We start from the raw sequence: 16,120 nt of genomic DNA, 5'->3' as shown, positions 1-16,120 counted from the left end.
CTAAGTTTATAAATAGTTCATTCTGCGTAGAATAATGAGTTGTTACTATTATCTACGTATAATCATTTGGCATGACCATAACTGTTATGAAGCTAAGCAAAAATAAAACAAATAGACATTAAAAAATTGTTGTTACAGCTAAACAAGCTAAAACAAAGCTTCAGGCAGGCCAAGAAGTCAGCCAAAGCCAGAAGAATCCTTTGGCCCTGGGGCATTCATATGAAGCCTGTGGCCTGTTACTAGCAATGGCAGTGTTTTATTTACCAGGCTGCAGGGTTACACCTCAAATCTTGTAGGAAGAGGAGCTCTGAGCAAGGTAGAACTGACAGTGCTGACAAAGAAGCCTGCTCTAATTTGTACACTTGGCTTCAGGGTAAAAATATTGTAGGTAACAGCCCATACCCTGGCCTGCACCAGCAGAGGAATTCAGAGGGTAGGAGAAGGTGCAAGTGAAGGACTGGTATCACTCAGGGGGGAATTTATAGTAGCTCTGTAAAGATATTCAACAAGAGTTTATAGTACCTATGCCACGTTTGGTTTGGTTTTTTTTTTTTTCCCTCCACGTGGCTGCAGCAGCATCTTGCAGTACAGCTCAAAGCTGACCAAGAACAGCAGTCCTAGACAGGCCAGGGTGCTTTTTACTGTAGCGTTCCTTACTGCTCTAACAAATGCTATTCAAGGCTGCTTTGAACTCCCCTGCCCCCAGAGGAAGGTATGATCAAACACCACAGTCATTCAAAGTAGGTTTTAGCAACTATTTTGCTCTTACTTAAATCAGCCCCAAGAGCTAATGCTTCAGTGCAGTAGCTCATACTCTAAGCCTGTCACCCTGAGCTAAACAGCACCCAGCAGCAGTTGGGAAATAAATAGTGAACTGCTTTCTCCTCAGCATTAGAGATGTACCACTGAACTGTGGTGATCACTACTAGGTAACAAACCTTTACCGATTTCTAGTGTTGAAAAAACTGTAGGGATGACAGTGCAGACAGACTGCATTTTTCTTTTTTAAAAAGTGGTTTGTTCTTTTTTTTTTTTTTTTCCCCTCAATAAAGCTTCAGCCATTATAGAACTAAAGCTAACAATTCTGGGAAGAAAGAACTGTTGAGTATAAGATCATCTCCAGAAGTGTTCCTTTCCGTATCTTTGTGCTGGCGTAGTGCAAGTAGCACAAATACCTTTTACATAAAGTGGTCATTTCTGCTCACTGTTGGTTCATTTGTTTATTAGCCAAAGTAACACGCCTACAAGCAACACAGCCAGACCCTGGTTTTAGAAAACTAGCAAATATGAAAAAGTTCCTCTTAATAGTACTTCCTCCCCCCCCATTGTTAAAATTACACCACAGGTCCAGACTGAAGAAGGATACCACAAGGACATTTTCAAAGGCCCAACCAGCACTTCATTTCAGAATTTTTTTTTTTTCCAGAAACTCCATGTTGCTGCAGTACCACTTATCTGGGGTTAGCAACAGAAACTGGGATGTCACTGTTTATACTTGTAGCCTCTTGTCTGCTCTCTTTAGAAAACCAGACATTCTTGAGCTTAAACCACCTGAGCGCAAGGCAAGCGCTTTGACCCTGTCTGAGGGTAGAAGCATGTCCAGAGCTGTTTGTGCCACCAGAAGGATGGTCTTGCAATTCACAGCTTTCCCCCTTGCTGATCTTACCACCCAGCTCTGGAAGTGGACGGATTCTGCCCAGCAGAATCTGCAACCAGCAGTACAGAAATGCCCTAAAAGACACTAATACTGACAAGGTCAGGTTTCTGTTTCCATGAGCAACTCAATCCAGTTGGAGCTCACATATTCATTAACTGTGGTAAAGGAGACTATTTGGGTACAAAAAAATAATCATACAGTGTAGCAAGGTTTGGGAGCTTAGAAAGGAATAAATTAGGAACCAGAATCACACAACTTCTTGGGCCTGTCCCCCTGATGAACTGCAAGTTCCCATTTGTCCCAGACAGTCTCTGTTTCATCTCCATCTCAGGAAAGATTCCTCTACAGGTCAATCCTTCTGCCCCCACACGCTACTACAGGCTAAAAAGGAGGCTGGCCAGCAGGACAGCAATGCCAGAACTCAAGGTGCCAACAAGGTGAAGAGTAAGGACTGCACCTGCTTGTTAACAGGGTGTGAGCTAGTCTTAGATAGCTAGTCTTTCTTCTTTTGAAAAAACAGGCAGATAATTTTCCTGCTAAGGAAGATCATCATCAGGGAAATGGGCTATCTTGCTAATCACCTAGTAGCACTTAATTTTCAGGGGAGACTTGAGCATTAGATCTCATTTTTAAAAAAAGGCAAGTAGCACTGCCTTCAACCAGTTCATGAAGTAACATCGTAACTCCAGGCATGGCAGGGAGGAAAGGGAGGGGTTTTGGAGGGGAGAGGGGCAGTAGACCAACTCCTTCCTCTCCCCTGCGAGAAGTTTCACACCAGTATCCCCTCTGCTGCTAGGATGATTTAAAGGGCACTTCACCAACCATTCTGTTGAAGTCCTTTCCCAAAGTTGTCTTCAGTGTTGGCCTGGACCAGAGGCAAATCCTTCAGACGCGGACGGGTCAGTGCGGACGGCTGCTGGACTCCAGGTGGGAGCGTTTGCCGGCCGCTAGCACGCTGCTGCTCTCCGTTTGTTCAGGGAATGGGCGCTTGTAGGTCCGACCGTGTCCGTTCATTGCCCCTCGCTGCCACTTGCAGATGTCTCCGTTTAGGATGTCTTGAATGTGCTGCACTATAAGGTTTATAGCAACTGCAGAGAGGAACGGGAAATAAAGGACACGCAGGCTTTCTTGGCTGAGCTATCTAGAAAACGTGGACCATCCAGCCCTGTTCAACTCAAGTTTTAACAACAAGCCCTTAAATGAAACTATGCCTGCCCTCTGCAGCGAGGTCAGACCTCAACAGAAACCAGCAACTGCAGAACCAGCTTTAACACCAGTCTCCTGCTCTGCATCCCCAATCGCCCATTGCTTTTTCCAGCCCTCCTCAGGCTGAGCAGCTGGTCATCCCGGTCAGGCTCTGAGCAGCTCCCTCCCCTACAGCCCTCCAGCAAAACACCTTTCCTTAGAAGCATGCAAACCAGGCAGTGGTGTGCCACCTGCTCTCTTCCCAGCCCCAAAGGCGGTCTCCCCAGAGAAATCAGACAGAGAACCGAACTCCCTTTTACCCATGTTGTCAACTCCTCGGGGGATGATCACATCTGCATACTTCTTTGTCTGCAAAACAGTAACGGTGGTGGAGACTGTTAATGGGAAAAGCCAGCTTTATTCTAGGAAGAAGCTACCAAACGCCAGAAAGCTGGAGGCAAAGATGGAGGTGTTTCTGTGCTCTGGGGCTGCAAGTTAAAGCTCTCGGTCGTGGTCACACCTAAACGAATTGAGAAGTCGTATTGGCTAACGTGCACTGGATTTAAGGTCAGGGATTGTTCTGATTGTCCCTTTGCAGCGAATCGCAAAGTAGAAGCAGGAGGTCAAGCGTGGAGTACTTGCTTTTACGCTTCTGAAGAGTACGCTGCCTTCCAATGGGTCGCCCGCTTCGGGGCTGAGGTCTGTTTGCTAAGAGCTGGTTCTAATCAGCATTTCACAAGCCATTGCTAAATATCTACCGAGAGCCAAGGTACCCAACGCGCATGTGAAATTCCTTCCTGCCTCTGATGACATTTTATTGATCTCTGCCACCACAGAGCCCCTGGGTTTTTTTCCCCCTGCTACTTACTTATAAAAAGGCTGGCTAATTCAGCATTTCTAATGACCACTTTTACAATCCCAGAATTGCTTTGATCTAGAGCAAGAGGCGCCTGAGCTGGCCTTTTCCATCTTATTTAATCCACATACCAAATTTTGTTCTCAAAGGGTTTTTTGCAAATTAATTTGATTACATGACCACCTAAATTGGCCCCACATTATACAGTGTAGCAAGCAGATGCTATAATGGTCTGCCCTGGGTTTTCACCAGCGTTCCCTGTTGAGAGAGAGTCTGCTGGAAACCAAGCTCTTCTTTCTTCCCGCAAGAATAAATGCAGAGTGGGAGTGTTTCAGTAAAAGGGACCTATGCTAAAACAGCCATGGCAGCAAGCAGTGAGAAAATGTGTGCAGCCTCTAGGGATTTCCATGGTGCTTTGCAAGCAGGAAGAACCAACCATTTAATTCCTTAAACAAGCAGCTTGTAGTGGTTAAATAGATGAGGCGGAGGGGAGAGGGTGGGATTCATGAAATACGAGTATCAAAAGCCACCACTGCTGCATCTACAGTGCAGCTAATCCCCAGGCGACCCTGCTCCTTCTCTTCCTCCCCAAAGCCCCCCCCCCAATCAAATTAGTGAAACATTTGGTACCGGTAAGCAGAACTCCTCAAAGGCAGGCTTGACAAACGTGGTGTACTGGGTGAGGATCTGCTCAAGGTCTCTCCCGCGTTTCATATCTCGCAGAACTGGGCCGGGAAGATAAACTCCGTGAGATTTACCACATGGCCAAGGATGGATAAGGAACACGAGCAGGCTGACGCTGCCCGTGACAGCAGAGCATTAGTACCTCTGCGGGACAGCCGGACGTCAGAATCCGTGTCAACAAAGAGCCGGAGATGGAACATGTCCCGAATGTCTTGGTTGTAGAAAACCAGGATCCCCTCGAAGAGAACAACATCAGCGGGATAGACCACCGTTGTCTCTGCCAGCCTGCCAGGAAAAAACACCCAGAGCGTGCTGTTCAATGGGTCTCACACCGCAGTCCGGCGGTCTGTCCCCAGGCCCAGCTGGGGACACCCACATACGCAGCCCAAGACTTCGCACAAAACTGAAACCTACCTAGAATGTGTCACGAAGTCATAGGTCGGTACCTCAACAGTTTTCCCCTCAACGATATTTTTCAGGGTTGTATGCATCAGATCGTTATCAAAAGCATCTGCGAGAGGAAGGTTTAAAGAGAAAGATGTTCAGATGCTGGTATAGCAAATGTTCAGCTCAGATTTTCTAGGCCCAAAGGAAAAGCTCTCTGCCTAGTCTTGTACCAGGGAAAAAGGAACTTAGGCTTTTTTCTTTCCTACCAGGAGCAATCCAACACTCCCTGCCCAAGCTAGAACTGCTATACCTGGTTACGGAGATAATGAAGAGAGAATTTGCTGTTTACAAGCAACTACAATACCAAGAAATTAAGAACCCGAATATGAAGCTAGGAATTGTGTAATTTTACCAAACCACTTGGTAATTGTATAATTTTGTGCAGCTCTTGGCCTGTTAGCTAAGAGTAATTTAGAAAACCTCATACATCTTTAATGCTTTTCAAGAGCGTTTGCTGGCTAGCCTACAGCAGGCTCTAGACTTCAGCCAAGGGCAGATCGTTGTCCCGTTTGCAATCCATAGCACTCCTTTAGCAGGGAGAACAGCTGTTTGTGTAGACAAGGAATATCAGGAAAGGATTTGGGGAACAATGCGCTTTGTCACAGAGCCTCTCAACAGCCGAGGATGAGGAGACGGAGCAGCGTGCGAGCCGGGACGCTCTCCAACTTCTCCAGCATCGCTCTCTGCGAGGATGCGCTAAAACAGCAGTCGCCACCCGCAGCAGCGTGGCTTTCGCGACAGCAATGCCAACACGTGAAAGACAAACAGGTGTTTTGGTGGGAGAAAGAGCATTTCTGTTATCTGGCACTTCTCATTTCCTGCAGGGCCTCGTAGCAAACCCCAGCTGCTTTCCAACCACTACCTCAACCGCATTACAGGTGGGAAGGGGGAGGAAAAAGGCAGCCAGGGTTTCTTTGCCCCCCCCCCCCCCCCCCGGCAGCAGCCTCACCCGGGTGGTCGAAGTTGTACTGTCCCTTCAGCGCCTTGGCCTGCTGCTCGGCGGTCAGCACCTTGTAGAAGCTGTCCTGGCTGAGGATGAGCACCTTCCGCTGCCGGCGGTCCACCTCGTTCTGCCCCAGCAGCTCCATGATCTTCTCGCACACTGTGGACTGGGAGGGGACGGGGACGGGGGGGGCTCGGGCAGAGCGGGAGGACCACGGACCCCAAGCCCAGCCTTTCCCCGCCGGGCAGCCGGGGACCGACACCCCCCCACCCCACACACCCCACACCCCACACACACACCCCACACCCCGACCCTCCCGCCGCGGCCGGAGCCCGAGCCCGCCCCGGCACGCTGAGGCCGGCACCGGCGAGCACCGCGCAGCTCCCCCGCGGGCCCGATCCCCGTCAGAACCGGCGGCGGTGCCGGTGTCTCACCTTGCCGCTGGCGGTGCCGCCGCTGACGCCGATGAGGAAAGGCTTCGGGTGCGGCCGCTCCGGTTCGGCTCCGCCGGCGGAGGCCATGGCGGGACGCGCTGCCGCGGGGGATGACGGGAGGTGTAGTCCGGCGGCGGGGGAGGGACACGTGACGGGGCGGGGCCAAGGGGCGGGGCGGGGAAGGGGGGCGGGGCCGCCGGCGGCGGCCACACGTGCGCTGAGCGCGTCCGGTCTCAGCCGCCGCGGGGCCGCGTCCCGGTGGACGGACAGCGATAACGGCCTTAGATAGGCGCGTGCGCGGGCACCCACCCACCCACCCACCCAACCCGCGCGGGCGGGCGGGCGTAGGCCCGTGACGAACGCGGTACAGACGCAGAAAGGCGAAGCCGGTTCCGAAGGCAGGACCGGGAAACGTTTAAGGCCGTCGGAACAGCAAATCCGAGTTCGTGCGAGACACGTACACGCGGGGCGGGGGGGGGAACACGAGCTACACGTCCGGCCGCACACGACGGGTCCAGCTAAAACGTTTTGCATATAAAATAAAGACGAATCACGCGTTTCTACACCAAAAAAACCCCCCTCCTCGTTTGGCTCCCCCCGCCCCCGAGCCCCGTGGGTGGCCGTACCGGGTGCGGCTCCCGCCCGCGCAGGGCCCTGGGCAAACAACCGGTCAATGATTAACGCGCCCGGCGCTGCGATCCCGGCCGCCGGTGCGGGGCCGGGCGGGGACCGGGGGCCGTAGCGGGTTGGGGGGGGGGGGGGGCGGTCCCCGAGCCTCCGGCAGGTGGGGAGCCCGCGGGCACCGACGTGAGTGGGGTCGGGGCCGTGGGGGTGGCGAACGGGCTGGGGGGGGGGGGGAGCTCGGCCGCGAGAGCCAGTCCCAGCCCGAAACGCGACCCTAATGCCGGGGGGGACACGCGGTTGGGGTCGGTGGGCCGGGGCTGTGCCCGCCCCGTCCCGGCCCCGCAGCCCACGGCCTCCCTGTTCCCGCAGGGCGCTCGGTGGGATGGAGGGCGAGCCGCCGGTCGGGCCCCGGGGCCACGGCCCGGAGCGGGGGGGTGGCAGCGGGGCGGCCGGGGGACTGTCCAGCTCCGGCACCCGCTGGGACCCCCCCACGGGCAGCGGGGACGGGCCCACGGTGGTGGCGGCAGCGGCCAGCAACGCGGCCTTCGAGGGCGACCCGCCGCCCTACTCCCCCCCGGACCCCAAGAGCGTTCATCTCCTCTACCCGCCGTTCCCGGCCGGCTTCTCCCAGCAAGCGCCCGTCGTCTACCAGCCAGGGCGGGGGCCAGGACCATTCCCACCCCAGGGCATCCCACCCGCACCCCTGCCCTACACCACCGTACGTATCCCCGCCCCGACCGCAGCGGGGTCACCCCTTATCTCCCTCCCGGGTTGGTGGGGTCCCAAGCGGCACCCCAAACGATGCTTGAGCAGCACAACCCAAGAGGGGGTACAAGGCCGGGGGGGGGTTCCTGCAGCTCTAACCACCCCCTGCTCCGCGTCGCAGTATGACGGGCAGCCGAGCACGGGGCCATCGCCCGCCGGCCGTGGGCAGCGCCTGCCCAAGGACTACATGGTGGAGTCGGTGCTGGTGACCGTCTTCTGCTGCTTACTGACCGGGGTCGTCGCCCTCCTCTACTCCCACGAGGTAAGGACAGCGCGGTTCTGATTTACACAAACCCACCCGGCACCTCGAATCCCCCCTCCTGGTGCTGCGGGTCTCTCCTAACCTCTCCCCTTCGCACCAGACCCGGGCTGCTCTCGGCCGTGGGGACGTGGCCCAGGCAAACGTGGCATCCAAAAAGGCCCAGTCGCTGGTCCTCTTCAGCCTCCTCTTCGGGTTGTTCGCCTCCATCAGCTGGGTCATCTACGTCCTGGTGGCCCTGTACCTATGACAGGGACCCCGAGCCCCAGGGACACGGCGTGCGCTGGGGGCTTCTTGCGGCTCACCACAGCCCGGGGGGGCACGGGCAGGCGGAGCGGCCGCGGTCCCCTCATGGCATCGCCGGGGCTGCTGCGGGAAACGGGTGACCACAAAGTGTTATCGGGGCTGAGGGGCAGCGTCCGTCCTTCCTGGCGGGGCGAGGAGCCGCTCCGGAGCCATGCGTGCCTTCGCCCGCCCGCTCTCAGCCCCGCGGGCAGGAGGAACCCGGACCAAAGCGACGGCGGTGCTGTGTCCCGCTGGAGCCGGCTCTGAGCAAAGAGCCGCGTCGGAGCAGCGGCACTACGTACGGGATCAGGCTCTGCTGCGGGATGTTGAACCCCGTTACCACGGACTGTCGCTTGGAGGTGTCGAATGGGACTCTGGTGCAGAGGGAGCGTCTTGTAGAACTGGGGCTGGAGCAAATGGCCAAGGCGTAACGGAGGGGCCAAGGCGTGCAGCCGCTCTGCTCTGGGCGTGCGAGAAGCCCTCACCGGTCATTAATGATGTGAGAAGATACAAACCCATGTATTTAGCCTCTACGGTAATTTTGCACACACAAATACACACACATGCTGCATCGCCACCTTCTTGCTGCTTCCAGATTGAAATAAAATAGAGGTGTAGCCAAAGCTTCTGTTTTCTCTGCACACCAAGGACCTCCCCTCCCCACCCCATGGCTTTTGTTCACCACAAAATTCAGGCTAAGTTCTGCTGTCATCGGTCAAATCAGGGTTTCCTCCAAAAGCAGGCGGGTGCCGGGGCTCCTGCCCAAGCAGGACCCCAGGGAGACCCCAGGGAAGGGGAGCCCGCGTGGGGCTGTGCTGGGGATGCAGCAGCCCCAGGTCTGGGGGTGCCGCTCACAGAGCTGCTGCTGGGAAGGGGAAAACAAGCTGCTGGGTCTTCCAAAGGCTGCTCGGAAGAGCCAAGTGGGGATGTCGGCATGCCCCACACCAGGCCCCGGCTCTGCTCCCAGCCACGCTCCCGTCTTGTCTCCCAGGGGGCTGCGACAGACCCCGCAGCCCCCTTGCGCTTTGCCGGGCCGGTGGGCTGTAACACCGTGGTCCAGCCCCAGCGAGCGAGCCGGGGGGGGGGGGGGGGTACATGCTCGGTTAGTGTCTGGGCATCCTCCTCCCGAGCTGGCCAATGCCAATTATTTCCAGAGGAATTTTGAACCCCGTCCAGGACTGAAATAGCGCAGGAGCGTGCTCGGCCGCCCAGGCCACCGCAGGGGTTATTTATAGCCCTCGGCCGCCCGGCATGCGGCCGCCGTACGGGCTGGGCTGTGGCCAGGCACACGCCTGCCTGAGTGTGTTTTGGGGAACCGAGACCCCCCGACACAGGGGACATCAGTGCCCAGAGGAAGGTGACAGGCGCAGACATCCCCTCCCAAGTGTAGGGCTTGTACTGGGGCGAGACCATCTCGACGGAGGTAAGGAAGAGATTTATAAGGGAAAGGGCCAAGGGCAGAGGAAAACGCCAAGGGGCACATGAGAAAACACGAGGCCACACCAGCACCAGAAGTGGATTCGATTGTCACTTTAATCCACAGACTGCTGCATGCACTGTAAACAGGATCATCAGGCGGGTTTGTTATTGGTGTTTATTTGCCTTTTATATAAAAGTTACAGGTCTGAAATGTTTGCAGGAAGATGCCACCATCAGGACTGGGTTAGTGGTAAATATATAATACAACCGAACAGCTGGGGGTGGGCGAGGGGCCTGGGAGCGGGGCAGGGGGCTGGTGACCGGGGGCATCGCTTCTCTTCGCTCCCTGCCCTGCGCAGAGAGGGGATTGAGACCCCCTCCCGCCCCCCCAAAAGAGAGGTGACGGTCTCGAGAACGCTGCCTGGCAGAGAGGCGAACACGCTCATGGCCAGTCTTGCGAAGGGCTGCTCTTCTGGGCTTCTGCTCCCCAGGGGTGCTGCTCCTGGAGAGGGGGGGGTCTCTGGTCAGCAAACCTGAAGCTGCTCTGGGCGAGGAGACCCTTCTTTAGGGTCCTGCCAGCCCTGTGAGCCTGGCCCGAGGTCGGGACACGAGCCAGGAGCCACGGTCGGGACAGCCCTTTCGGCTGGGGATGGCTGCAGAGCGAAGGGGAGAAGCAGAGGAGGAAAGCCGGGGGGGCACGGCCCCACCATGCTGGACGAGGTGCTGCAGCCATGCAGACCTCCCGTCCCCACGCCGCGGGCTGAGCCTCCGGCTTTCAGGGGGGCTGGCAGAGAGTGGGGAGCGAGACCCCCCCCTTTGGTGCTAGGAGGGATCATGGTTTCAAGTGCAGGGAAGAACCTAGTAACGGCTCCCGCTTGCCAGCGAGAGAGGAGATGAGCATCCCAGCAGGGCTGAAGACAAGGTGCACCCTCCTGTACCTCCGTGGCATCGAGCCCAGCCATGAACGCTGCACCCCCCACAGCCCCCGCACGGGGAAAGCGGAGCGATGGGCTGCGGTTTTAGTGCTGCCACGGCTCACGACACTCCTAGAAACAGCCTGTGCCACAGCACACCGTCCGAGGGAGGTGCTCGGAGCCGGCCGGGGAGAAGCCTGCGCCAGACACGGGGTGTATTTGCCTTTTCACAGTCTCGCCATGTTGGTTTTTTTTTTTTTAAATCTTATTTACAAAGGAAAACACAAGATTACTTCCTGCATGGAAGGCTGGGAAGCCTTTGGGGATTGCAAAGCCTCAGCTGGACACGACACAGGGCTCCAATGCCCTTTAGTGCCATAAAAACAAACCGTTTTTGAAATGTTCTGGCTTGGATGCCCCATTTCAGTGCAGGAAGGTCCCCGCTCCTCCCGCTCTGGGGTTGCACAGCATGAACCGGTGTTGAACCCCACGCTCTCCTCCCCCAGAAGACGCCCGAGCGGGCAAGGGGGGTCTCTCTGCGCTTCAGCATTTGGCTGCTGAGCAAGTCCTGTGCCTAAATCTTCAGGAAAATAATCGAGCTGGGTACAATCCTAGAATGGGGCAACACTGCTGTCGCTCCCTCCTGCCATCCGTCGGGCAGAGCTGCCGTCTGCAGGGAGCCAGCTAAGACTTTGCAATCTGTTTGTAGAAGGAAGCGCTTGCAACTCTGATTCACCCAGACTAAACAGAGGCTTTAGGAAACAAGGAGTTGCTACTGAGAAATAAGTTAAGGATGCTCTGTGAGACACCCTGTCTGTATTCCTTGCGAGCCGCTGCCCTAAAACCGCAGGATTTTGTTAGATGGAACTCTGTAAAAACCTGTGACCACAAGACACGGTGCCGAGAAAGGCCTCGCAAGGCTGCTAAAACCTACAGCGTACGCTCAAACCCACGACCACACTGTAAACCATCGGATGGGGACAGAGGAGGGACGTGAAATGGCCTGGCTGGGGCTGCACTAGGGAGGACACCCTGGGTGGGACACAGAGAGGGGACAGAGGGGCTGAATAAGGCACACCAAACAGATTGGGGTTAACGCTGTGTGTGTGGGAAATGAGACCCCCCCCCCCTCGCTCTTCCATGCCGGGCTGCCCCTGCCCTGCTGGCTCCGGCACAGCGGGACTGGGGACGGGGATCTGCTGGGGCTCCTGCCAAAGCGTGGATCACGAAGCACAGCACCAAGGGTCAGCCAGACGGGGACCCCCTGAAAAAACCATTTGGCAACAGTGAGAAGAGAGAGGAGTGGGGTGGAGGGGACGGGGCAGCTCGGCCGGGCACAGGGCTTCTTCCCGGTTCCCATTTCCAACCCCAGAAATGGACCCACTGGCTCCTTCGCTCGGCTCCTGCACCCGCTCCACAGCCAGCACCCACGTGGCCGCCCCGAACCTCCGTTCTTCCAGCACTTGGAACAACATTGTCACTGGTTGTGAATTTTATACATACTGTTTTGCACTTTTCTTTTTTTCCTATAAACCCATCGGTATTCAGACATGCATGAAAAAAATCCCCAATGGATTCTAAATACTAATATTTACAGTCTCGTATACTACAGCATTTACTGTGCAAAAGCTAGTACCATCACTAAAAGATACGGGTTCACAGGACAAGTGAACCGCAGTACCTCGGGTAGTCAATGTTTCCAGGGTTCGGAGGGATTACCGTTGCTTAAATAACAAGATCTGAGAGGAGGAGGGGGATACGATGACTGGAGATGGCGGGTCCCTGCCCCCATTTTCAGTGCCTCTTCCATATCTACGACCGGTGCCTTCCTCCCATGAAGAAGGCGCCAGAGATCTGGGGTAAACCGAAGACCCCTGTAAACACAAGCAGCTCTCCGAAAGCAGAGCTCCTCTGGCAGGCAGCGGGAGACTCTTCCATCCTCATCTCCTAGGGACGAACACGTTTCGAGGTGGCATTGCAGGGGAGACTCAAACCCTTGGCTTCCACGGCTGCTGCCTGCTGAACACCACTCTGCAGACAAGTTTGTGGGTGCTGAGCTCTTGCTGACCCTCCTTTGTGGACGAAAACAAAAGCCCGGGTATTCCCAGACGCAATCCGCCAGCAAACCAGTAACACACTTGCATGGGACCCTCCTTCCACAAATCTCTCTCCCCGGGTTTAAAGCTGATTCATGGCACAGAGGGACGGGAGGAGAAGGAGGGCGAGTGCAGCGAGCACTGGCTGATCTCTGCCCTTCACGGCTGACGCGTGCCATCACTTCTTGCCTGCTGCGGGAGCCCGACATTCACACACCCAGGGATCGCTGCCAGCTGGGAGGGAGGGTGCGTCATCCAGTAACAGGTACAAACATTGAACTCCAGTCTCATAGCTGCCCTCGGTGCGTCTGCGGAGCATTTCTCCTCGCTCGCACAACCCCTCCTCCTAGGTTTTCTCTTCTCGGTCTGTTTTCCGCCTCGTAATGTTCCGAGGTTTGATTTTGAGGGACAGTTCCCACAAGGCCTCCTCAGCCAGGTGGTCGCTGAAATCGTTGAAGAATGACACTATGTCGTCATTTCTTTTGATGTCGTAATGTCTGGAAAACCACAGAGTAGGGCGGCAGTTAAACAAGGGGCTACCTGGGGACCTCTCCCAACTTCGAGCCACCCCTGCCCTGCTCTAAGGGACATCCAGCACTGTGGGGTTTGCATTACCTGAGCCCAGTACTTGTGACTGTGGTGTGACACCAAAAAGAGGAAAACCCATCATGCCCATTGCTGAATTGAGGGGGAAAAAAAAGACCCTATCACACTGAAATCAGCACTTAGATCTGCTGCCTCTGTTGCAAGACATCATTGAAGAAAACCCTCCATGAACTAGAGAACATAGGAACCAGCAACAGCAAAACCTGGAGGAAAAACTGTTGTCTGAAAGAGAGTAGTGGCAAAACTTTACTGCACTGGATCTCAAAACTAATATAGGAAAAACATCTTCACAACTTTTAGTCATAGCTAACCTAGAGAGGGAAGGAGCCTGTGACCAGAGCCCTGTCCTTCCCAGGTCTCCTTACATCTCCATCATGATGCTTTGACCTTAGACTCCCTTCCCCTTCCACGGGGGCTCCCGCGCCCCAGCCACGACCCCCCACACCAATCCCCACCGTGGTGCCTCGGAGCCAGCTCTGCCCTCCCTGTTGCTGCACTTACACTTGTTGGAAGCACCTCATGCTGTCCAGGATGTTAAACTGCTGCCAGCGCTTGGAAAAGTTCACTTTGCTGTCAATGTAATCAGGGTTTCCCAGATGAACAAAGGTCAGGTCCTGCAGAATGAGGCCTCTGAAAGAGAGAAAGGGGCAGCGGGCCAGGGAGTAAGCAAACAAGTACAGAGGTTAGTCACACAGGGGCAGGACAGCCAGCCAAAAGGCAGCCACAGGCAACCTAACGACCTCCCACTGCTGCCACCATCAGCACTGCAACTTTAAACTAAAGGGAAACATGCCCCCGGCAGCAGATCCAAAGGTGTTCAGGTGCAAGGAGCCCACCATGCACAGCTGCGGGACCTCTGAGGCGAGGCACTCATGGTCACGCTAATGGCGCTGAGGTTGCTCATTCACCCTCCGTGGAAAGGAGGACCAGGCTGGAAGAAGGTCGCAACGGGAAGTGCCTGCCAGGGGTTAAACCTTTCTTCCAGTTTTATGCAAGAGGGTTTCCCTCACGTTGAGGTTTCCCTAGAAAAGGGGTCTGTGCTCCCTTCCTCCCTCTGCCTCCCCTAGTCGGCCACGTCTCTGCACAGCCCTGCTGTGGTCCCCTGCCAGATGAGGTGGCACGTACCTATGCAACCTCTTCCTACAGAACTCTTCCCATGGAAGCAAGCAAGACCAGGAGAAGTTTTACTGGTGTAAACCCAGAGCAAATCTCGTATCTAAATCAGAAGGCCCTTAAGGAGAAGGGCAATGGCTTCAACCTTTCATCTAGAAACAGGCTGAAGCAGCATGTTTGACAAGGCAGACTCCTCATCTACCAGCTCGTGCAGCCAGCAGAACCAGAGCTGTCGCAGAGGAGCAAGCAGCAGCTCGAAGCTGTGGGATCCATTGCACCTCACGGGAAAATTTGTCTTTCTGTGCACAGACCCCAAAGAAAATATAGTTAAAAAGCATCAACTGAAGATCCAGTTGTTTGATCTTTCCTTTGCCATAGTCAATTGACAAAAGCCTTCTTTACAAAAAGATAGCTGCCACCCTGCCTTCCTATGCCACAGGACAAATTGCTCCAGAGAGGGCATGTGGGTTGACGTGGCACATTGCCATCTTACTCTAGATGTAGGGCAAAAGGCAAGTGCTGAGCTGAGCAGAAGCTGCCAAGAAATCCTTGAAGGAACCATTTTAACGTGCAGAAGTAATGGCAGAGGAAAGAAGCTACCAACTCACAGGTAAGGTATGCAGGGAGGCTCCACATCAGCCAGAGCTGCTCTGTAGGCGCGGAAGGACGAGGAGCTGTCAATCAGTGTGCAGTACTCAGCCAGGCCCTGGCAGAACACAAAGCCCACTTTGACACCACTGCTGCAAACCCATTTTCTTTGTAACCTCTCCCCAGAGCGCTATGCAGGCCAGGGAGTTAATGCCATCCTGCAAACACCTCCAACTGATTTACTCAGCTTGACCCTGAGTGCACATACACAGAGCCTCACTGCCTTCAGCCTCATCAAGCCTTCAATTTGCAGAGAGGAAGAGGAGGCTGTTCTCACCCATGACTGCGCTGGCACTCCTGCAGCTGTCAGAATGCCCAGCCACGCTGCAGGCTTCCAGCACTGTGGCATTATACCCACTGGAGAGCAGTTATCTGCCATCCCTCCACCCTGGGACGTTGCTGAGCTGTTAAAACCACTCAGCTGTTCCACACCGTAACCACAGTTATCTTTTTCCCCTGAAGATGACAGGCCTCGCTGCTCCTCACCTCTGAGGTTTGTTTCTGCCACTCCAGCCTTCGGATGGGTGCAGAATCCAGTGCAGAAAGAATGGCCAGATAGGAATTAAAATTATTCAGCTTTCGTAAGTGCTGTATGGAGAGAGAATATTCCAGTTACTCTAGAGATCTGAAAAGCCTTCTAGCATCACACAGCTCTACCAACCAAAAGGTCCCACTCCTCTGCTCCTTTAAGGAGCAGTGTGTGTGATTCACAGCAAGAATCAAGCTGATGATACCTTCATAATCTTTATAAATTTAAGGAGCAGCCTCTCTCGGTCTTGGGCTTTCTCTTGTAGCATAATTATTGAACGGACCCTGGAAGAACAGACAGAAAAAACCCCAAAAAGATAAACCCACTTAAGCAGATGTCAGATTTCTTGTTGTTTCATTTACAGAACTGCTAACTGATAAGGATGGATCAACAATACTGAAAAGTTCATGATGCTTCCAATTTAAATAGAGCACTCTAATTAACAACAAAGAATAATTTCAAGGATGACCACAATAACCCTTCACAGGGTGCATTTACTTGCAAGGGGAATGTTTGTTTGAAGGGCTCAACGGTACTGACAATAAATTCCTCCAGGTTACGGTGCCCCCCACGACCCTCCTGATTTTTTCTCTTGTGCTCTGGGGTCTTTTTAGTAAGTGCCCTGCATCTACTTCCTGGGCAAAAACATACATTAT

The 16,120-nt window shown here is 54.7% G+C and overlaps 3 protein-coding genes across 10 annotated transcripts in view; 1 reads left to right on the top strand and 2 right to left on the bottom strand.

Moving 5' to 3' along the window:
- Positions 1-1,016: 1,016 nt before the first annotated feature.
- UCK1 (uridine-cytidine kinase 1) lies at positions 1,017-6,341 on the bottom strand. Its single transcript, XM_052814809.1, has 7 exons — positions 6,207-6,341; positions 5,779-5,938; positions 4,797-4,893; positions 4,525-4,667; positions 4,329-4,423; positions 3,163-3,211; positions 1,017-2,745 (listed from the first exon to the last, which is right to left on the bottom strand). The coding sequence occupies exons 1-7, from the start codon at positions 6,291-6,293 to the stop codon at positions 2,558-2,560; spliced, it is 819 nt and encodes a 272-aa protein (XP_052670769.1). The 5' UTR covers positions 6,294-6,341; the 3' UTR covers positions 1,017-2,557.
- A 621-nt stretch (positions 6,342-6,962) lies between these two features.
- PRRT1B (proline rich transmembrane protein 1B) lies at positions 6,963-8,762 on the top strand. The gene is made up of 4 exons (XM_052815165.1): positions 6,963-7,013; positions 7,200-7,548; positions 7,717-7,857; positions 7,958-8,762. Exons 2-4 carry the CDS (start codon positions 7,213-7,215, stop codon positions 8,102-8,104), a joined length of 624 nt encoding a protein of 207 aa, XP_052671125.1. The 5' UTR covers positions 6,963-7,013; positions 7,200-7,212; the 3' UTR covers positions 8,105-8,762.
- Positions 8,763-9,654: 892 nt separating this feature from the next.
- The window catches only part of RAPGEF1 (Rap guanine nucleotide exchange factor 1), a 90,828-nt gene continuing 84,362 nt past the window's right edge, over positions 9,655-16,120 (bottom strand). For all 8 annotated transcript variants that reach the window (XM_052814597.1, XM_052814595.1, XM_052814598.1 and 5 more), the window contains 5 exons: positions 15,670-15,748; positions 15,422-15,523; positions 14,896-14,993; positions 13,676-13,804; positions 9,655-13,065 (listed from right to left, as the gene is read on the bottom strand). In XM_052814597.1, the coding sequence (XP_052670557.1) occupies positions 12,915-13,065; positions 13,676-13,804; positions 14,896-14,993; positions 15,422-15,523; positions 15,670-15,748 (559 nt within the window). In that variant the 3' untranslated portion in view covers positions 9,655-12,914. The remainder of the gene's footprint in view (positions 13,066-13,675; positions 13,805-14,895; positions 14,994-15,421; positions 15,524-15,669; positions 15,749-16,120) is intronic.

Source organism: Harpia harpyja, chromosome 19 (assembly GCF_026419915.1).
Source record: "Harpia harpyja isolate bHarHar1 chromosome 19, bHarHar1 primary haplotype, whole genome shotgun sequence".
Taxonomy (NCBI): domain Eukaryota; kingdom Metazoa; phylum Chordata; class Aves; order Accipitriformes; family Accipitridae; genus Harpia; species Harpia harpyja.
Note: the sequence above shows the minus strand (reverse complement) of the source record. Positions and strands in the feature narration are given on the sequence as shown.